Source organism: Micropterus salmoides, unplaced genomic scaffold (assembly GCF_014851395.1).
Source record: "Micropterus salmoides isolate LMB-PRFRI ecotype aquatic unplaced genomic scaffold, ASM1485139v1 Ms_hic_scaffold_1, whole genome shotgun sequence".
NCBI classification, from domain to species: Eukaryota; Metazoa; Chordata; class Actinopteri; order Centrarchiformes; family Centrarchidae; genus Micropterus; species Micropterus salmoides.
Window position 1 is genome coordinate 41,507,543 of NW_024040040.1, and position 23,951 is coordinate 41,531,493.

The 23,951-nt window shown below is 40.8% G+C and overlaps 1 protein-coding gene across 1 annotated transcript; it reads right to left on the bottom strand.

Moving 5' to 3' along the window:
* Positions 1–897: 897 nt before the first annotated feature.
* Positions 898–22,848, bottom strand: drd3 (dopamine receptor D3). The gene is made up of 7 exons (XM_038728377.1): positions 22,449–22,848; positions 18,671–18,783; positions 15,068–15,204; positions 12,983–13,176; positions 5,995–6,060; positions 3,092–3,476; positions 898–1,917 (listed from the first exon to the last, which is right to left on the bottom strand). Exons 1-7 carry the CDS (start codon positions 22,734–22,736, stop codon positions 1,721–1,723), a joined length of 1,380 nt encoding a protein of 459 aa, XP_038584305.1. The 5' UTR covers positions 22,737–22,848; the 3' UTR covers positions 898–1,720.
* Between the last annotated feature and the right edge of the window lie 1,103 nt (positions 22,849–23,951).

Consider the following 23,951-nt stretch of genomic DNA (forward strand, 5'->3'; position numbering starts at 1 on the left):
CCTTCAGTGTCACTGTTGCGCCTCTTTTTATGTCTCTACATCTCACAATATCCTGCTCAGCTGTCGTCCTCCCAGAATTCCAAATTTACACTTTTTATTCACCGGCATCTGACGGCGGCTCCCGCCATCAGCAACCTTCAGACATACACATGCATACATGAGCTGTATAATGCTGCATGTGTATAGACAGATGATTGCAAGCCTGGAAAATGTTTCATCATTTGTCTTTATTTACAACACACTGGAGTAAATGCTCTGTCCATGACAGAGCTGCCCAATACATGGTTTACAATCCTGCTTAATTTGTTAGGATTGCCTTCATCAGCACATTAAAACAGCCAGCAGGCAGCTCTTTATCATGACCAGATTTGTCAATAATCAGACAGTCCCTTTAAAAAACACAGAAAATGCTTCCACTGTGCATTACATCAAAATCTCACTTTTTTAATTCTAATGAATCCACATTGAGCACAATGCCTCCACACCAATATGTATTTGACTACTGTCAAAATTATGTGGTTTAGGCGGGGACCAATACAGTCCCTCCCACACTATTCAAGTGTTAACGCCCTTGAAATTTTATTTGTTCATGCACTGCTGATGATGATAATAAAGGAAAGGGTGAGTAACATCACTTAGGCCCCATCTACACTACTCCGTTTTTATTTAAGGTGGAGTTCTAAAACAAATGCGATCTTCGTCCACACCAGCATTTTAGCCTCGTTTTAGAGTTGATTTCTGTCTATACTAAAACGACTGAAAACGCACATCTAGTGGCCGTTCATGTAAACTGGGCATGTGCGTGCCGGTGTAAACATGAAGCAGATGGTCTATTCCATAGTTACAGAAGATTTGGCGAAAGAATAAAGAAATATAGATGAAGAATCACACCAGATTTTATTTTATATAGCCCAATAACGAGCTGGGACTGTTACTGAATGTAACATGGGAGTTAAAAGTGGTTGACTGGGAGTTGTCGCAAAGTAAATACGGCAACATACACAGTACAAGTGGAGGCTATAAGTGGTATTTGCACTGTACAAAATCAAAAACTCTGTCAGTAACATAGTTTTTCTACTTTGCATGACTTATGAGACCCAATCAGAGAGCCAAACATGAGTTTTAAAACGCAAAAATGGGGTCGGCAGCGTTTTCTAACTTCTTCGTTTTAGGTCTTCGTTTTTGCCGTTTTAGTCTGGATGGGAGGTGCAAACGTAGCAAAAAGTCTCCGTTTTAAAACGAAAATGCAGTAGTGTGGATAGGGGCTTAATCCACACAGTGAGGTGTGAGTGGGCCTCAGGACAAAGTGGTCCGTAGCTTTACGATCAATTTATCAGCCTTAAACCTCGAAAGAGGTTCCAAACATACACCGATTGGAAAGTGTGTCAATGAGCAATACACATACTGTACAAGACATATCCACAAGAAAGTCCAACACCTTGTACTATTAATAAGACTGTATATGCATGTAAGTCTTATTTGAAGAGTAATGCTGCTCAAGTCCCAGCCCTGTTGAGAAAAAGCTTGAATCTGTTCTGAAGTACAAATCCGTTTTTGTTTGCATTCATTGCTTCACCTTGCTGTGTAACTCCTGTAGGACACAAAGCAGGTTTGCTTCACTTGACCATGAACAGTGTACATCTGCGCTCCACATTTACCAAATTCACCATGAGTTTCACAGTCTCATTTGCATTTCAATTTCTGGGCAACCTTGTGTCCCTCAACAGCTAAGGATCTTGATGAAGGCCCGCCTGAACTCAATGTTGAAGGTGGTGTAGATAATGGGGTTGAGGGCACTGTTGACATACCCCAGCCAGGTGAACGCACTGTAAAGCTCAGGAGGCACGTAGCATGTCCTGCAGTGGGTGTTCAGTATGTGAGTCACAAAGAAAGGCAGCCAGCAGATGAGAAACACCCCTGGAGCAGCCAGAGAGCAGAGAGGTATGGAGAAAGGATAAAAGCCAAAAACACAAGAGCACAATTGTAAGAAATGGATTAAACAGTGTGTTTTTCTGCTGTAACATAAGCTGCAAACATTAGCATGCACTGCTAACTAGCTTACAACCAACAATAGTAACCAAGTGTTATTTTTAAATGAGCTAATAATGTATAATAATTCATAGTCATTAGCTAATAATTAGCTAATTGCATTAATTATGTTGTAGGGTTACAGGTGACCAGAGTCAGAGTAACAATACTCCGTAGATTAAGAGTTTGAAGGGCGGTCTTTTTTAAGCCTTTCTAAAAACACAAGCACAATTGTGTAAGAAATTGATTAAACAGTGTTTATCTGCTCTAACGTAAGCTGATGTTAGCATGCCCAGCTATATTAGTTTACAATCTACAGTAGCCAAGAGTTATTTCCAAAGCAGACAGCTTGCTAATAATGTGTGTTATAATAATGTATAATAATCTACATTAATTTCAGTGGACTGACTGTCTAATCAGAGTTAGACAGTGGCTCATTCCTGCTCGGTATTTGGTTTGGGGAAGTTTACATTCCAACTTCAGCCAAACTTGTTATCTGAGATAACCATAAAATCCTTTTCTCATATAAAAGGGAAACTATTTTTAATATACGAACAAGAAAGCATAAATCTATCCTATGTGTAACCTGTCCAAGTATTTTTTAGTAAGCATCCAGAGAGGTTTTGGGTATATCTTTATAAATAGTATTATGGCTATTTAGCTCTACCATGTAATACAAGAACACAGCTGCTTCTTTACTAATCATTTAAAGATTTCATTAACTGGTAATGATGCTGACTTTTTACCAAGCTTTAGTTTATTTAATTTTATCATTTCATTTGTAGGTATGTATGTAATGTTCATGTTCATTTAAGGCTCTTTTACATGATTGTCGTTTTGAAACAAATCTGATGGAAACACCTAATTTTCCACCAACTCATGGGTAACATAATTAGGTAACATTTGCTAACAACAGCTAGTAAAATCTTCTACAGACAATTATTTCAGTTGTCCTGCTTTTGTTTACTCTTGTGTAAAATCAAAGACTCATTGCCTCAGAAGTATTTTGCGTGGTAAATCTGCTGTTATGTCGTGCTAGAAACAAAGCTTAGTCTATACTCACCAAGCACAATGGCCAGCATCTGAGTGGCCTTTTTCTCCCGTGCGTGCATGCTCCTGAATCGAGGATTGTTGAAATGAGAATGGGGCACCGGCCGCAGTGACGTGTGTGTTCGTCCATTGGACAGATCCTTCACCTCGCAGGTCATCCTAACAGGAGGATGTTCGTTCTGGTTGTTCTCCTCCTCCCCCGCCTCCACCTCCTCCTCTTGCTCCTGCTCCAGGTCCAGCTCAGTGCGGCCGCAGGATGCATGGCTGATGCTGCAGCAGTTCTGCGTGTCCACCGGGGGCAGCACAGAGTTATCTACAGGTCCCGTCTTTGGCCGTTTGCGCCACAGGCATCCTGAAAGCAAGCTGGGCTTGGAGGGACCTGAAGCCTCTTCACTCTGCTGTTGGGACAAATGATACATGATCAGCACACGTATTTAATCACATTAGTTTTATTATACTGTAATACAAATGTCATTAAAGCTACACATTATAATTATTAATAATTTTTATGTAAACAATGGATCAAATGACTGTTTAATTTGAAAGGTATCAGCTGGTATCAGTGCTATGAAGTGTTTTAGCAACGTTCTGCTCATTGTTTTTGCTGGCCTGCAGCTTTAATGTTTTGGTTCCCTCTCACCAACTGCAACAGGCAGCACTTTTTAGCGAAAAAAGTTAGCAGTTATCTGGTGATAATTTAGCATTTAGCTCTCTAAAGAGCTGGATATTTTCTGTTAGTGAAGACCAAAGCAGAAAAAGGAGTGAACATTGTTCTTAAAGGTTTAGTGTGTAATATTTAGGAGGATCTATTGAAATGCAATATAATATCCATAACTATGTTTTTAGTGGTGTATAAAGACCTTTCATATTGAAGCGTACTGTTTCTACAGTAGCTTAAACGGACAAAAGGCTCTACAGTGCTTATTGTCACTACATTGAATATGTACGAAGATGAAGAAGAAGAAGAAGAAGTAACATTAGTAGTAGTGGTAGAAGTAATAGTAATCAACTGGTTTATTAGAAGTATGTAAGAGTAGTTTCTGGATTGGTAGCGGTCTCTTGTCCTTCGGGCCTGTGGGTAATAAGCCTACAAGATCATCTTCAATAATCTTCTTAAATTGACACCAAGATGCATGACAGTAACTACACACGTCGTAGCAAGTTTTCACACTCTCAGACTTCGTCACACTTCCTGTCTCCCCCTGGAAACATGCAGGTGGGAACCAAAATACTCTGCTCTGAATAAACAAATTATAAGGGAACAATTACTGTGTATACTAATAAACCTAATTCTGCACATCCAAATAATATTATATTACTCCTACTGTAACATAAATCCTACCACCTTATACTACACAGTTTCATAAGCAAATCAGAAATTGAGTAACCAAAATCTGTATCTGTAACCAAAAAGTATACAGTAACTAAGGTTACAGAATCAAGAAAAGAAGAGAAATTTGGACAAATTGAGGCTCATGTATTATTTAGCACAAGAGCTGACAGTGCACGTCTGACATCGTAGCTTCTTCTGCGCACTCTGAAAGGGAGCCATGAGCGATGACTGAGGGGGCATTCTTGTGGTGTCAGAATAATCAGAATCTTTTTTTATTCTTAAATCTTTATTGCAAAAAGGTAAGTATACAGAATACAAATCACGTAGTGCATATACATATTTTGGAAACATGTAATTTGTCCTATGGTTATAACTGTTAGTTTGCTTGGATGTCAACTTTGTAGTAGCGTCCATGTTGATCCCACATTCTGACTTGCGTGCAAATGAACACACACTGAAGTCGGAAGAACAACTCGGGAAATGGGACGATCCGAGGAGCACGTGAATGCACTGTGAGTTGCTGGTTGCAATTTGCAACCCTCACCACCAGATGCCACTACAACTTACACACTGGACCCTTTTAATTTGCCAGGTGCAGAAACATGAGTCTAATGGTGCTCCGGTCTGCTCAATGTGTAAATAGCTAAATGTATGCTAACTTGTGTGCCACAATTTCATAACGTGGTAATGTGTCTGTGTTATGTTTTCTGCTTGTTCTGCTGCCACCAGTTGCTTTAATGTTTGAATTTGAAGAAAACACTTGGTCTCCCTTGTTTATTCTCTTGAACTTCTTCTCTAGTGTTATATCTATTGAAGTATTAAATTCATATTATCCTGCTTTAACCTCAGGTGGAAAATTTTAGAAGTGGAGTGCTATTGCAGACTCAGAAAGGTTATGGCTAATACATCTCAGAAGTGCTGTTCAGACAGACTGAAAGCGGTGGAAAATCTCTTTCTGCACCTCCACTCTAAGTTTTATAACCTGTTTATTGACCTCTTCTACCAGTAAATACTTCCACTTTCTAAAACATCAACAAATTCAACAGCTCCAATGAGCCTTTTCCCTTTAGAGTAATAAGAAGTGTCAGCTTTAAGTAATGCATTCCAGTGTAACTTTTTATATTCCACTCTTACTCACACACTCATCTTCTCACATGTCCTCAGGGGAAAATTTCAGATTGCTATTCCTCTCCGCCTTTGAACAGCCTGTGGATTATGCAGGTGCTGCATTGCGTCACCCACAGACTTTGCTCAGCTGACTAGTGACCAGGTGACACAAGGCGTGACAACAAGCCACGCTTCATAATCACAATTTTCAGCTCCTTCTCAGACCCCTGGCCTGCGACCACAGAGCGGAATAAAAAACTCAAGGCTGCATCAACACACACACAACAACAGACTCACATGAAAAGCTAAAAACAGTACTGCCTTGCGTGCCACCATGTCATGATAAGCCAACACAGTCAATATGAGAGTTAGTCAGGCATTAGGCTGCCATGCATTCAGCAAAACTAGAGCACTGAAAAAAATATATCCAAGAATCTCATATTTGTGTTGGATCTCTAGTTTAAAATAACACCTACCACTTTAATCCTTATAGGTGACAGGTCTTGCTTCGCCTTGGGAGTCTCCTCTTGTAGACAGGTCTCCTAGGGGAGCAGAGGGAAGTTCAAAACAGAAAATGTTTTCCAGAAAAAAATGCTCAATCCACCTTATCGCACCAACGCTCTCACTCAGTCAATCTACTGTACAGGTACAGAACGTTTTCGCCACTCGCTTGGAAAACTCATTCATTCATCTCAGAGAATGTTTTTATTAAACTTCAAACTAATCTTGTTGATTGTCACAGACAAAACAAATCAAGGGAATTAGGATTCAAGTCTAGTTATATTTTCAGTCACTCTCACTCCTCAGCCAAACACCGTGCGGCTCAATTAAAGCTCAGAAATAAAGTGACTGAAAACCTCCTTCACATTAAATGTTTCTTCAACTGACTGAGTCAGATTCCTATTATGTTATTTCGAAACATTTTTTCCATTATAACTCTCTCAGCCTGAACTCCTCCAAGGCTGTGATCTTACAACAGGTGTCTCCTCTCATGGATGAGATCCCAAACGGGTACAACTACAACCAATTATCTCTAACCTGCTGTTAAAATAGGAGACTTGCCTGTGGATTTGTGTGCAATGAAGGGGAAAAATTGAGTGGAATGAATCCAACCACATTACACAGGAAGCCCCTAGATATGCCAAAGCTGGTTAAATTACTGGATTTATTTATAGTGTCTTTTTATACACCATATTTTAAAAATAGGGTAGATACAGATGCACAGAGCATGACCTGATGTCTCCTTGCCCGTGGTTAAAAGATAAAGCCATCATTGGAATGATAGATGTAATTGGGTCAAATATTAGAGTGAGGGATGCGATCAAAGAACTGACAGCTGAACGAAAACAAAATTCAGATGTACACTGTAATGAAATATCTATCTATCCATCCATCCATCCATTCATCCACCCATCATCCATCCATCACAATTTTCGTTGTTTGGGTTCATGTCTTCCTTCACTCTTCCTTATTCTCCCCCCTACAAACTGATAGAGTGTTGCGTAAATAAGCTCAATGGTCCTCCTGATCAACTTGACAAGTCACATGAACATCTCCAGGTTTCACTGAGCGGCTTATGAACCGAACTACCCATTTACTTTTCACCTCTGACCTGTGATCATCGGAAAAGCCTGCTGCACACATTTACAGATATTTACACTTACAGAGCAGCCTTCTTCTGACATCTTACATGCATATGAGAGAAACGGCTTTTACTTGGGCAATTTTAGTCGGTGTTTCTGACAGCAGCAGTGTATTTTTATACTGTAATGGAGCCAGTCATGACGCTTTGGAGGTTATACTAGTGAGATATTTGCACATAGAAGGAAAAGTAATGGTGAGAGCATCCAACAGACAAGGTGCAATAAAAAGGTGAAATGTAATTTGCAATTCATTATGAATATGTATAACGTGGCTGAATGTGAATGAGGGAGAGAGACTGCACCTACATAAGACACCAAGTTGCTGTTAGCAGAAACCCTACAAATAATCAAAAAATAGCGGCAATAATCTGTGTTTGACCACCATAGTGGTCTGCTTTAATACTATCAGATCTAAAGGGTTTATAATACTTTCAGTAGACAACTGTATACATATATACAGTATATATACATACATCCTGCCACAATTGTTTTACAAAAGTACAGTGCCAAAACAAATGTAATGTCGTTTCTATATGAGTCTCACAGAAGGTACAGTTAGGATTGATGTCATTTTTAAACCTCTTCATGTAATACTAGGGATAGAATCTATGAATAATCTTAAAGTATACTTCCTTAACCTTGTTAATAAGTTAGTATTTATGGGGCAACATCCATCCACGTTTATCCAGCACAGATCATTGACAAACTGGTTCCAGTAAAAACTGACATATGGAATAGACACTACATTCTGTTGGAACAAGCACGAATAGCTCTGCTGTTACATGGACGGGAAGCAGACCTTACCTACTGGATAGTCAACAGGATCAATTGCAGACACATCCTGAAGGTCTGGTCTATGAACATTCGTGAACAATGCAAGTAGAGCTGAAGGGATGGCATCCAAAACCAGAGCAAAGTCTCTGGGTGTTATAGGGCTCCCATATAATTGCAGAAATTCCTGATAAGCAAGAAGAAACCCCTGCTCATTTACAAGCTGACTCACCAGTAAAATGTTATTCCTGAACCAATATCCCAAGAAGAGGGACTTGTTTTTATACAGAATGTCGCAATTGTTCCAGATATGATATATGTGTGGAGAGAAATTATCTTTATAAATTAAAGCCTGCTTTAAATTAAAAATTAAAAAGGCCTGCTGGTGAAAAGCAGAGAGCTTAACAGGAGCTTTGTTAATATCATAATTACAAACCAACATAAAGTTAAGGCTACCAAACATGGAAAATACATGATTGGGGATCAAGTTCAACGTTGAGTCCAGATTCTTTACAAATTGTTTAATCCAACAAATAATAAAGGTCTTATTGAATGTAGAAAGGTCCAGAAAGTTCAGTCCACCATATTCGTAAATATTCATGATAACACTCCTCTTAACATAATGTATAGGGTTTTTCCACAAAAAATTAAATAGCATCTGGTCTATTTCCCGGCACAAATTGTCATCAAGGTACAGGGACAGAGTAGCATAAGTCAGCCTAGATATACTCTCAGCCTTAGAGATAAGGACTTGACCCTTTAGTGATAAGTCCCGCGGTAACCACTGATTTTTTTGGGGGGTCTTTTTGGTTAAAATGAACTAGGCCTCTGGATTTTTGATCCTTGACAATGGTTATTCCTAAGTACGTCGAGTTAATTTTTTAACTGGGATGGCACAATAAGAAGGACAGCCATCAGTTCACATTTCGTATTGTTCAGAAATGGTTTGGTCAATCTGCTTTAACCAAAATAGAGATATTTATCATTGTAGTCTTTATTTTGCTCATCTCACATATTGATAAAATGTTTGTTAAATTTGAATGTTAGCTTTGTTCTCATTTTTATTGCAAAGGAGACATTAACTCACCTCAATTCCCGGATGGTTAGCCTTGGTATGCCGCTTCAAGCTCGTAGTGTTTTTTCCAAAAATCTTATAACCACATTGCTTTCTGTCCAATATAACTAGCCTCACTGTTGCGTGCATCACCAGAGTTCGCATCCTCCACACTATAGTAACGTTCCTCTTCGAGGGAACTCGAACTGCGTCGGTGACGACACTATGGGAACGCCTCTGAGCGTGGCAGGGCTGAATCATGAATGAAACTACTCCAATCCTATTGGTGTTGCTAGAATGGTAGCGTGTGACGGCGTAACTGGAGGCGTATATAAGCCCGCCGGCACACAGGACACATCAGCTTTTTTCTATTCAGCAGGCACTCTGGCATGTTTGAGACTACGAAGAGAAAAGTACAACCACAAGAGGAATTTTCTTACCTGGAAGGAAGTCTGGCAGAGGAGTTGGCTGGTGAGCAGTTCAGGCAGAGTGTTTTCCCATGCCCGTGCTACATCACGGCTGGGGACACTCATGACCTGTGTGTGTCTTGTCTGGAGATGCCGCATGCCCAGGCAGCTCTTGAGGGGGCTGCCTGCAGCCATTACGAGGCCCTGTCCCTGAGGGTACTGAGTTCTCGTGCGGCTCTCTTTTCGGAAGACGGTCGGATGCGCTCTCCCCTTGGCTGCGGTCATGGGGATCGCAGCGCAATATCTCTGAGGGCGTCAGGACGGCTGAGGCCTTTTTCCCGGTCCTCGGGACTCCGCCTCCCCTCTTCCCCGTTCGGGAGCCCGTTTCTCGGTTGCTGGTGTTTCGGGTCCCCCAAGGCTGGGCACCCCGCTTCTAAACACACGATCAGCAACTGGATTGTTCAGACTATTTCCCTGGCCTATAGGTTTGCCTTCACCTATGGCCGTGAGGGTGCACTCTACGAGAGGCATGGCGGCCTCTAGGGCCTTCCTCTCAGGGGCTTCGCTCCAGGAATTGCACACTTTCATCCGGTTTTACAGTCTGGACCTTCCTTCTGCACCCGGCACCCGTGCACTCTCCTCTTAGTCGTGCCTACGGGTACTGCATGCTGGGGGCAGGCGGGGGTTTCGGCCTAAGTGGGTATCTCGTTCCCATAGTGTCGTCACCGATGCAGTTTGAGTTCCCTCGAAGGGGAACGTCTCGTGTTACGTATGTAACCCTTGTTCCCCGAGAAGGGGAATGAGACACTGTGTCGGTCCGCCACACCTCACCCCGCCTGGAGTGCCTTGCTTCATTGCAATGAGCTGATTTGTCCTGTGTGCTGGCGTGCTTATATACGTTATATATGTTTTCCTCGTGCACCAGGAGTTACCCCGGTCGGCCAGCATTCAAAGCACAGGAAGAAAAAAATACCGCTGAATGAACATGCTGTTCGAGTGAAAATTTAAAGGGAGAAAATATGGCCTGTAAAATTTTGTCTCCTCATTATACTGACAAAAAGAAAGAGAGATTTTATTAACTTTTTTATTTTACAAATTACATTTTAGTGTTGTCACAGTCAGTGTTTAAGTACATTGTTGCCGTCTCGTCATAGTCTCGTTTTAGTCAGAGAGAAAAAGGTTGTTGTCGAATATATTCCATTTAGTTTTGTCTGACGAAAGTAACACTAGTAAGAAGCTGGGTTACCAACAGGTACAGGTAGGGGGAGATAGGGAAACCTTGCCTAATGCCCCTCCTTAAATCAAATCTTGGAGAGGAACCATGGCTAAGTTTAATGGAGCTTGTACCATTCATATAGAGGGTTTCAATAGCTTTGCAAAAGAAGTCTCCAGATTTTTCAAGCCTAAAAAAGTATGCTGCATTTTGTTCTCTTGTTCTTTTTTTACAAGATCTAATGAAGGCACCCTCTGCTTTTAATCTATGTATTTCATCTAATATGTTAAGCAATGCAGACAGTTTTAATTGTTCCTCCTCAGTGAGACTGTCGGGCAATCTTTGAGAAAGAGATGCTATATTGTCGGCGACATCTTCTTCTTCAGCTCTTCTGGCTTCCTAAAATATTTGACAACTTCAGAACTTACAATAAGATCTTTCAATACAAGCTTTTCCCCAATAAAGCAAAATAAGTTCCCTAATCTTAAATTGAACAATATTTAGTAAGGAGCTATTCAGCTTCCAGTAAGAGGCTCTGCCAATATTCAAATCAGCTGACAACCTAATATTAATGCAAATTGCTTTATGGTCAGTGAGTGGAGTAGGGAGAATACTAGCAGTGATACAATCTTGATCTACAGAATTTGATATGAGCCAAACATCTGTCTGGAACTTGTTTTGTTGCTTCGTGTGTATGACCTGTTAGATGGGAATTTCTCTCTCCAAATATCAATAAGACCGAATTTGTCCATAAGCCGCAATAATTTAGCATTTAAATTGTTCGGCCCGCCAGAGGGCAATCTATGAAGAGCATTGTCTATATTAAAATCCCCTCCAATCAATAGAATCGAGTTGGGGAATTTAGATGGCCACTGACAGACATATCTGTCTATGGACTCAATCAATTTGTCAATCTCATGTTTGGTGTTGTATCTATAAACATTTACAATAATGAACGGAATGTCATTGTGGCTGCACACTAGCCCTACAAAGTGGCCATTTGCGTCACATGAGGGTAAAAGTCTATCATCAAAGACATTTGTCATTATAGAAACACCAGCGGAATGCATAGAACCATGGGAGAGCCAGAGATCATTGCCCCACTGAGACTCCCAGAAATGAGTGTCCTTAGAATCTGAATGAGACAACAAAATAATAATGAATTGAAAACAAAAAATCTGTCTGACATTGTTTGGAAAACAAGAATAAGGCCTTTTGTTTCACATTGTTTCTCAACCTAGCATTAAGAGAAATAAGAGACAAGGACAAAACAACAGAGATAGTGCTTACAATGAAAATCAATCAGATGCCACTCAGGTGCAATGAACGAAGCTGTAGAGAACAATGAGATGCACCATCTAAAACTCACAGTGAAAATAGCGCAAAACAACAATAGGGTTGATTGTAAAGCTGCCTGAAAATTGCTGTACTGACACCAGAGGATGTGTCAAGGTATTCACAATATGAAAATAATATTATATACAAGAAAAAAGATTAACAAAGTATATGGGCTTAGCCAAAACCACTTAAAACAAAAAAAGAAATCCAGAAAATGAACACCTGCATAAAGGAGCCCCTTACAATTATGCCTTCAAGGAGAAAACAAAAACAAAACAAAACAAAAAAAGTGTTCTACTTCTTTATGTAATGTTAGAAAAACAAAAATGGTGAATCCCCGAGATAGTCAGTAGAGCTGAGAGTTAACATAATACGAAGTATCCGATGCTCAGTTCCACGACAAAAACTTAAGTGCTATGGAGGAAGATTGATTTCAGACCCAACGAAGTAAGCCGTTTTACCTTCCTCTTGTGCCTTTTAGGTCGCTGGCCACAACTTACTTCTCAACTCCAAGATCTTGTTTATTGTTAAAATACCTTTTAGTATCACTGTGAACATTGTTCCTTATTGATCATCGCTGAAACATTTGCTTAATATACATGCATATATTCTTGTTTCATTTGCCTGATATAAGGCCACCAGTAATAATAATTCATTAATAAGCAATAATAAATATCTAGTCTAGCTATAAATGTTTATGGTTCAGTGATAAACAGTCATAAACTATTATGTCTGCAGTTATAACTGTTGGTATGTCATTAATTTATTAAATAATTTTAGTTCAGATGCCATGCAGCTTTGTTCCCAAATCTTAAAACTCTAAGCAAATGTCATTCTGCAGGGGGATAAACCCCGTCTACAACCTGGCAACCCAAAAGTTGTTTATATTAACTACTTAAACATGAATTATAAAGCTTTTGTAAATGATAATCCATTCATAAAAATCCTTTTTATAGAGTTCCTTTTAGAAAGTGGTGCCACAATTCATTGAAAAACACCAACAATGGAAACAGAGGGAAGGAAAAATAATGGTCTCACCACGGATGGCGGAGTTGAGCCTGGCTGCACCTTTCTGCTGGCCTGGCTGAAGGCGATCCTCTTCCGCCTCATTCTGAGGAAGATGTAGATGCGGATGTAGACCAGCAGAGTGACAATGAACGGCAGGTAGAAGGACACCACCGAAGAGTAAATCACAAAGTCGGGGTTGGAGATGGAGCACACCAAGGGGTCATCTAAGTCAAAAAGACAATATCATTATGCAAAACAGACTCAAAATCACAGGATAATCAAAGAGACAGTTAGAATAATTTACAGCTGATCTCTGACCCTGGTGCACGCTCTCCATTTTGAAAATGACCGCGATGGCTCAACCTCGTTCATATCCTGCATACGTACTGAGTTGTACAGCGCTGCACACATTCAGTCAGCGATGACTGTGAGATGGAGGTTTGATTAATTTGACAATAATGTGCCATACATTCACTATAAGAGACCAGCGGACATAATAATAATAATAATAATAATAATAATGTGTATAGATATTACAGAATTAAATATCAGGTGAGATAATAGTGAACTGAAAAATAATTTGTTTAAAACAAAATGACACAGGCTGTGGCACAGCAGGTAAAATGCTTATTGCCGGCATGTGGCATTAACAGACTGAAGTGATTTGCCTCTCCCTGGATGTTCCCCTGATCAATACCACATACTTCAATACACAGAGAGATAGAAACAAGGGCAGACAGATGTTTTTCTAGGCCACAATCAAAACCACCCTTCAGTTTCCAAATTCCTAATATTTTTGCCATTTCATTTTGTTGGGCACTTATCCACCTTTTCTCTTGTCAAGCTGCTCTTTCTCAGTCAGTTTCTTTAGAGTGATGATGAGGGATCCTGGATCTGATGTGAACCCATTGCTCCCTTATCCAGTGCTGGTGTGTGGTTGCATACTCACAGTGGGATTCCTGCAATCACCAGCCATTGTTACACATCGATTGTGGAAGTGTACTGCAACCACCCCCCCAACAAATGCCTGTATCTCTGTCAGTAGCTTAACATTGTGTCTGACTAATGCTCTTTATTGTGTGCGTGCATGCAGTCATGCATCCATGCTGCTGGCTATTGAAATTAAAATAGCTACTGGTGATGTCTCTCACATTTCTCTTTCAGATTTATTGCTTCGTGGTTAATTCTTCTTGTTCCCACTTGTCACGCTGGCCAAATGCAGATAAAGATTTTCTCAGCACAATTTTCAGTTATGTAGAACATGAATAATCCAGAAAACATCCCTCTGAGACACTTGTTACATGTTTACAATCTGTCTTTTATTTTGACATCCTGATCATTGTTGCTTTATTACACACAACTGTCTGCCCCCCTCATTTCTCGACACCATCTCTCCAACTTCAGTACAGTAACCTCCTTTAACCAGATGTGTGCGATATTCAAGAATCCCTTTGCTTACTTTGTAGTCAAGGGTTAAATAGCCTAATAAAAAACACATTTGCTATTTTTGTTGTGTTACATATCTGTAGAGGTTTGCTAACAAGTGAAACCAAATGCAAACAAAAAGTTAATTTCTCTTTTTAAATGAGCAGAATCGAATATATTAGCATATTTTGGATATTCTTTAGATGTAACTACCAACAGCAATGGTGGATTTGGAGCCAATTTGCCACAGGTTTGTTGACAAGTAGTAGTCAGATATTCCCAATGCCTAAGACTCTAAATTACAACTCTGAGGCAAACAGTTTCTGCCACTTGGCTGCTATCTAAGAGCGGCATTAGACCCTCCATGCCTGGTAATATGCCCATGTCTTTCAAACTCAGTATGTTCCAGTTTTTAACACAGACTCAAGTCTCATCATCAGGCCTGACACAGCTCAAGACAAGATTTCCACAAGCTGAGTATTGCCTGACTAGCAAATTGATTCTGACATGCTAAATTGGTGGACTGCACCTATTTCAGATTGCCTAAATGGCAAGTATAGACTGAATTTTGACCCTGAATTTCATTGTGCCTTTTTGCCTTGCATTCTATTGTGCATCCTGAATAACATAACACTCTTTGTGACAACGCATGAGGACAGAAAGATGAAGTCAAAATGTTGTTGACCTGACCTGTGGTGTTGAAACCAAACAGCAAAGGACAGGAGACAGCGAAGGCCAGGACCCACACAGTGGCAATCATCATGAAAACTCTCTTTCTGGAGCGATGGGTTGTGTTGTACAAGACAGGCATCACCACTGCTGTGTACCTGCAGACACACACAGATTAGAGTCTGTCCTGGGAATAGGTGGTGACATTTGAATGAAGAGAAAAGTGCTGATATAGTACATTAAAAGGGAATAATTAGATGGTGAAAAATAGCCTCCCTGAAAAGACTTGGGCTTTGGGGATACCAAGAAATGCACTGCTGAGAGAAAGCCAATAATAAAGACCAAACCAAGTATTTCTCTTCAGAAACAATCTGGGTATTCAGCACTAACCCTCGTGGAGCCTTGATTTAAGAGTTAATCAGAGTATAATGAGCCCGGGAAAGCTAGGTTCAGCAATGGCTCAGAAGAAGCAGCAACTACGCAGGACACCAATCCTAAATGGATATGATATTATGTTGTTTACAGCCAGATAACGGCCATGATTGTTTATACTCATCAGACTAATTACACTGGCTCCTCTCTTGGCGAAATGCAGGGCGAAACCTGGAGCACAGGCGTTTGCTACAAATATTCTTCCCTCCCTGCTTTACTCTGCTTTTACCCCCCGTCAAGCTGCTGTTTTGTACATGATGTATTGATAAAGTGCTGCTTTAAGTTACACTTTTAGTCTTGGATGAAAAAAGAATGACCTCTGCTGTAAAAACTATCGCAAAGACACCTCGAAGTTTGATGTAAGAACTTCCTTCCTGGTGTATTTATGCAGCCTCTGAATGGCTTGGTTTGACTCTTTTGACAGGCCACAAATCTTCTACCAAAGCAACGATTGCTATAAACTTATAAATAAACAGTGCCGTTACAAAGGTAGTGTCGGTGTATTATACAGTATCAATGACACTGAATGGCTCTGGTGCTTCGCTTTAATTTAGCACCCAACAAAGCGTGTGACACTGTAGCAGTGTTCTTGACTCATCTAACAATCAATCACAGAGAGCCACGGGGCTCCAAAGATCTTCATCCCTCAGAAGCAAATTATGCACTGCACGCAAAAAAACACTGCAGGACAAACATGTATGTCAACACACAAGAAACCAATTAAATGGAAAAATATAGAAGTAGTGTTTGAAATAAAAAGGGTTGGTATCTTTTACTGTACTTCACCATGGCCTGATTAACCTGTTAGTAGACCCTGTTGGCCTCCCACCCTCTCTGCATTGTGTATGTGCCACGTTGCCTCTAAGTTCGCATTAAGACCCAGTCCTGGCTGCATGGTTTTACACATGTTAATTCATTTGTGTTCATTTAAACCTGCAATAACATATTTTCTTGGCAGCAGAAAATTGTTGTGAACACAACATATTCTCACTCCCAACCTGTCACATGTGGATGCTTGGTCAAGACCTCTTGGCGTTGCTTTTTAATGTCCTGGGTATTTGACGTTGTTTTTTTGCACATGTAGGGCTCCGTGGTCAAGTTGGCAATAATAAATATAAAAGTGTGGTTAGTCAGTCAGTCATCATATATACTAGCTTATTCGTACAGGGTCACGGGGGCAGGACCCAATCCCAGTTGAGAGCGAGAGGTGGGGTACACCATGGACAGGTCACCAATCAATCACAGGAAAAGAACACACTCACATTCACACCTAAGGGCAATTTAGAGTCACCAATTCACCTATTAACCTGCATGTCTTTGCACGGTGAGAGGAAGCCAGAGCACCCGGAGAGAAACCACACAGACATGCAAACTCTACACAGAAAGGCCTGGGACTGCCAAAGCTCAGACCCCAGACCTTCTTGCTGTGACTCGACAGTGATAACCACTGCACCAACGTTTGGGTTAGACATTCAAATTACAACTAGTGGTTGTGAAAGTTTAGGAAAAGATCATTTTGGGGTTAGAATCTGTACGTTAGTTATGTAAGTTAAGTAATGTTACTTACTTAATAACGTCTAACCCATCCATTCGCCCCAACCACCTCCTTATTCAGACTCTTCTGTTATTACTAAGCCTACTTTTAGTGTTCAATAATGACGCTGGCTTCCCAGTGCGTTGACAATAATGCCAAGGGGTCTTGACTAAGTGTCCATATGTGACAACCTGGGAGTGAGAAAGGGTTGACTTATCATCACCTTTTAAATTGAAATGGTGAATTTGTTAGAAAACAGTTATTTACACATCTAGCAGTTACTAAATAACATAAATACACATGGAGTTGAGTTTGTGGCCACCTGGTGACTGTATGTCCAATATTCAGTCTCTCTTAACTCTGTTTTTGGTCTCCACCAACTCCTGAGGGAAATACCTGGCTCTTTAGCTGCTAAATGCTCCACTATCTCTCTAAATGTGTGTTTGCCGCACATCATCAGCCGCAGTAAGGGTTAAGACTGATGCATGACACAGTTCCTCCTGCATTAATAAACAAAATGTCTAGCAATTGGACGTAAACATGCCAGAGTCTGAGCCTAGAAATACTGTCTCTCTTTCTGCCAATCAGTGATGCGTACACATGCACATCCATTAAGAGGATATGAAGAAGATAAGAAAATGTTTAGTCATGTTATCAATATAACAGTGTACTCTGTAAGTGTTTTCTGATGTAAACTATGGCTAATGTTTTGATGACAATGATTGAAAACTTACAGTGTTGCACTTTTTCAATATGTCATATCAATTTCAACAGTATAAATTTATACAGAGATTGGACAGGATTCACAGTTACATTTTTACAGTTCGTACTATGATTTGTTGACAGACCATGTCATTGTGATGCAGAAAAGAAAAAGAAAGGACTGACTGGATAGCACGACGGTAGAAATTACAAAATTAGAAATGTAAGCATGTGAAACACTCCTTAGGCTGATGTTCCTGTCTGTCAGGTCACAGATTCTCATCCACATCACAATGGATATCTTCATCAATTACAGTAAGGAGACATTTACAAAAAAAAGTCTAATGTATAGAAAATATGATTGACAGATATAGATGATCTCTTATCTTATTTTTCTTATTATATATGTATATATATGAATGGTCTGAGGGCTGTGTTGCTACTGTAGTATGTTGTGATTTGTTGTTTATTCTTATTTTGTTTATGCACCGTCTGTATGAAACAACATTTCAGCTATTTACTTGAATGCGAAGAATGTGCCTAGATGTTTTGGGGGGTAAGACTATTCAACAGAGAATCGGTATAATACATTGTGATCAGCACGACATAACCAACTGATAATGTAGGAAACAGCAGACAGTTGTACATAATCATTTGCTTCAATGTGTCAAAGCATTTGCAATTTGAAAAACAATGAGAAATTGCTTTTATGATGTACACAAATGACAAGATGATGTGGAGGTTGAACAATTAGTTTTGAGAATTTCAATTCTGATCTGAGAAATGCACCAAAGCGACTGTAACATATCTATGAGGTGAAGTGAAGAAAAGAATAAGACCTGTAAATCTCTCATGGATGACATTTACACTCGAAGTGTCACGGCAACATCTGTAGTCATGCATCACTGCAGGAAGAAGGTGAACAGACATACACACTCACACATCTACACACTCACCTGTCAATGCTGATAGCACACAGGTTGAGGATACTGGCGGTGCACATCATCACATCTAGCGTGACAAAGACATTACAGTAGAGCCGGTTGAAAAGCCAGGCACCGCCGACCACCTGCACAGGACAGACAGGCATATTAACAGACGCACGCGTTTTCTCTTCCCCTTCTTCACAGTGAAGCGTGAAGCACCCATTGAGTGCCCACATGAACGTACTCACCCGTACCTGTGACAGAAAGGCAAGGAAGAAAGAATAGAGGCCAAGAAATAGTTTGACCTGCGTAACATGGAAGGATAAAGAAAAATAAGCCTGAGCTGCCAAAAGTACTAACATATTCACCTCTACAGCATGAACTCAAACATGTATGCTAATAGAGACATTAATTAGGCAAATATATGCATGAATTAGCAAATATGTTTATGTCAGCATACAGCACTTGTCCCCAAAGAACACAAACTGCAAGGGGCTCTGAAATGGTCAAGTGTGAATATTGTGTGATGACACTGCGGTGATGGACAACAAACATAATGTTGTTAGCGTATAACAAGAAAGTAGAATCGAGGGAACATGTCAAACACAGGATCTAATAATACTAAGGAGAGTTTCCAATTCTCAGAGAAGATATTAACCCACAGCTGAAACAATAACATCCCCTCCATCACCTCCAGCAGAGTCCTGCCCAGACCCGCAGGCTTTCACCTACATTATGCCTGGTAATAACTTTCTGACAAAGACAATTGGGATCCCAGCTCCATCGCCTGACTAATCCTAGATGGGAATGTACGTCTACCCACGCAGAGAGGCGGCAGGCACACCATGGGAATACCAGCACATGCACACATGTGTACAAAGATGGAAATAGACAGCAATCTTTCACATAGACCTAAGTTGAAAGGGACATCCATATATACACTAGCTTTCTTATACATACTAATGTGGAAGCATTCGCTGCTAACGTTTGTTTCCAGTCCCGAACTCAACTCTCCACAACACACCTAACCTTATCACAAATCCCAATCTTAAGCCAACCTCAACCTAGACCCAAATATAGTACACACTCCACCTAACATTAACTACACATCAAAAAACAGTTTACTTGTGCTGGTTAGTAAAATTCAGCTTGTGAAAAACAAAAAACTGTCCTGTGTGTCTGTGAAGGGGCTTGACTACACATTTTTGACAAAATGTCAGCTGGGGTCAAGGAAGGTGTAATCAATTCTACTCTTCAATTGTATAATGAGAAGTGTAGGAACCTGCATTTTTGGAGCTTGATCCTTACTAGCACAGCGCCCCAATTCCATACTCCAGGCCTTTACATGGGAGAAGTGATAAATTTAAGTGAGCATGAAAAAGTCATCATGCCACTGTAGGCATACTAACAAATGCTGGATTTATGAGTGTGCTGCTGATGCACACTATTGATCCACAATAGTTAGAAATAGAAATTGTAGACAGTAGTGGGACAGAAAGAGGATAGAAAACAGAAAAACTATAAAATGGTGTTGACCAGTGATGACAGTTTTAACTGCACAAAACTTCTGTGACAGTTAATATAGTTTGTAGTATAGAATTGGGAAACTGCATAGTGATAATCATGAAATCTTAACTTCTGCTGCATAAATTCTTTAAAATCTTTCCAACTTTAAGGGACCTCAATACTAAATTGCTGCAGGACCTCTTCAATCTCAATCCTAAACCAAATTCCTTACCCAAAACTAGCTATTTAAGGAAGAGAGGGCATGATACTTTCATCTTTTTAATCTTTGTAAGGATTCATTTTGTCTTCTTACGTATAGCAAAAACACCAATACACACAATGTATGCATGTACAGAGTACTTTGTACTCCCACACACAAAGACACATGTGGGTACATAATGAATATTGTATGCACAGTGTGGTAATATGACAATGACTCAGTCGGGCATTTGTATCACCTAATCTTGTGTTTTCTGTCAGATCTCACTGTATTCCACATGATAAAACACCACCTGACCGAGGAGTAACCTCTGCACATCAAATGGAGCTGTTTCCGTAGTCACGTCATACATTTGCTGAGGCGGAGAAACATCATTTAGGATGAATTGTGGAAAGCGAGCACAAGAGTCATTGCTGCCAATATAACCACTTCCTCCAAGTAAAAGTCATATATCAACTGTACCATCCAGGGATAAGGTGTCTTGCTCAAGGGTACATGATTAGTGCCTGCTGAGGGTTAATGGAGCGATAAAAGTCATTTTTCCTGCCAAGACACGCCAGCAGAAGCAAACCATCAACCCTCTGGACACAGCAAGCTAATCCCCCGTCCTTCACATTAGAGCCTGCAGGGTGATGGCGCTCGTAGTGCTAGTGTTGAGAGTTGAAAGAAAGCTGCTCATTCTGAACTAATATGTTTATGTCCAGCCTTATCCACGATATTACTGACCTTTACATTCCAGCTAAATTAATGAATATTATCTTTTAATGAACTTACTCCTTATTGGATTGTAAGTCTCCCCTTTGATTCTGAAATGAAAAATGTAGCACATGCTCTCAACGGCATGACTGCTCACATGGAAGTTAAACTCATGACTGAACCCCATTGAGGTTGCTGGCATCTTTAATTTACCTTTCATATAATCATCTTTAATTTGTGTGCTGCTGCTCACCGAGTGTGCTGACTTCTTTCTTTCTGGTTGACTTGCCGTTGAATCTTCTGCACACTGTGAGAAACACCGCTTTCTGCTGACAGTGAGCAAACTTTGGCCAGCAGGGTGGCTGCTTGTTAAACATAACTGGACTTCAACCAGATGATTTTTGGACCTCATGTGGGCAAGCACCTGCCTCTGAGCAACACGCTCGGTATGTTCAAGCTTCAAGGATGCTATTCCACACACACAAGCCGATGTGCTTATACAAACATCTACAGTGCATCCTCAGTGTGCAGTGTACTACTTTGACGAAATGTGGATAACTCAGGGTCACACATGTGCTTGTACAGTTAATGGAGTTACTGAACAGTGAGTGACACACGGGCGGAGACTGAGGACGTTAACAATTAGCTGACAAACTATGTTACACTAGTGAGTGCAAATAAACAATGAACAGCAACCACCAATAACAATCTGCGTAAGAGGTTTGATCAAAATGAAATTCACAGGTTTTTTCGTAATTCAAAGCTCGGACAGTTGCCCATAGCAGGTGAAGTCATTTGTTAATATTCAATATGTCCAGCAATTATTTATAATCTACATGAATAGTGAAGCACAACCTACATTTTATCGTCATTACTATTTCCACGTAATAAGCTCTAAATCACCCCCATCCTTTTTCTCTCTTACTGCTCCTTTTTTTTTTGCATAAATCCACTTTGTCCCCCCGTAACTTCCTGTCCCTTTGCCTCTCCTCTCTTCTCCTCTCCAGTGTCAGCTCCTCACTCACTGGCAAGAATTTGTATTTCAGTCTCTTCCAGATCCTCTAGTCTTCCTCTCCACGTCTTTACCAGTCTTTCCTCTCTAGATCAGTGATTCTCAACCAGGGATACTTGCTCCCAGAGGGGATGGTGGAAAGATAGTGGGGTAGCTCAACAACAACAACAAAAAAACATTTAAATATACAAATTTGTGTGATGCTGACCTTCAGTAAATGTATTGTCACTAAACCAACCTAAACATGGACAATTCAACTGACTGAAATATCGTATCAGTATGCATTTTTTTTGTGTTGCTACCTAAGATCCACCTTAACATGAACTGAAATGAGACCTGGAGTTTTGTAAATACAGACACCCTGACCTCCTCACCTCCAGGTATACAGCCCAGGGCATGACCAAGGAGGCCACCAGGAGGTCAGCCACAGCCAGGCTGACCACCAGGTAGTTGGTGGTCGTCTGGAGGGCGCGCTCCCTCAGCACAGCCAGACACACCAGCACGTTTCCAAACACGATGCCCAGGATGAGCAGGGAGTACAGCATGGCATAGTAGTTACGCTCATCCTGCCCTGATGCCTCTGAGCTCTCATTCCTTTCGTCCCATCCGAGATGGTCTGAATCGTTCCAGAGCCGCTCTGCGCTGCTAAACATCGCCGCCATGGAGGCGTCCCGCTGACATGGGAGGTGAGATGTTTGGGAGACCTACTAAAGGAAAAGAGCAGAGTTTGTGTTTACCCATTCATCACGTCCTTCAGATTCTCATGCAAACACAGACATAACATTTCTCACATCTCAGTCAGGTGAAAGTAGCCATGAACATTAGCTGTCAGATGGGGGTGGCAGGTTGATTTTGGATCACAGGCCTACTGGGAAACTTCTCCTGGCTCCTGGCAACAGTATCAGATAAACTGATAAATAAAATGGTTGTAATGCACCCCAGCAGTGATGTTCTTATCTGTACACTGGCACAAGTGATATTTCTTGCTGCATGAAAAATGGAAGCACACATCGATGCCTCCTCAAGATACGGCTCTCTGGCTCCCACATAGACAATCATCTCCATAAAGACTCACGCTCTTAAGGGCAGACTTGATCGACAATGTCTAATGCATTTATGATTGTTCCAGTCAGCCTTTCAAATGTACGCCCTTCCTTCCTGTAATTGCCTTTTAACACACAATTAGCAGAAACAGACACTACAAAGCAGGTGTGGTCACTTTAATAAAGGGCTGACAGTCTGCCTTTAAATAGTGTCAGTGAGGTTAACTCATCAGGGAGGAGTAATAATTCAGTGCTGCCACCCTGAGAGGTCTGGTTGGCTTTGGTCCCAAGTTCTGCTTCCAACACTCCATCCTTCCTCTCATTAATTCCCAAGCTTCCCTATCTGGCCCGAGTCCAATTCAGTGCTGTGGTGATGCTGACAACTGTGCCTGGATGTTAAATAAAATACTCCATTGTACCCAGCTACCCCCTTCTCTCTCTCTGTGACAGATATAGGGAGAAAGACACAGAGAAACTAGGATCATTTTTAGACCTGGCCCAAACCCAGGAGGCTTTTAAAGATTTCCTCAGTCTATAATTCCACTCAGCTCCTCTGTGGCTCCGGTATCATATGATTGGCCACAGGAGAATCTGAAGAAGCAAAGAAAAAACATCCACCAATACCAATCACCTTGAAGTCTCCTAACAGGACTGCAGCACTGAGTTTATTGCAAAATTAGGTGCGACAGGTCACCAGGAATGCAGATCATAAAACCACATCTATGCACGCACACACACACACACACACACACACACACACACACACACACACACACACACACACACACACACACACACAAACACAAATTTGTAACCTGAGGTCAGTAGTTATGT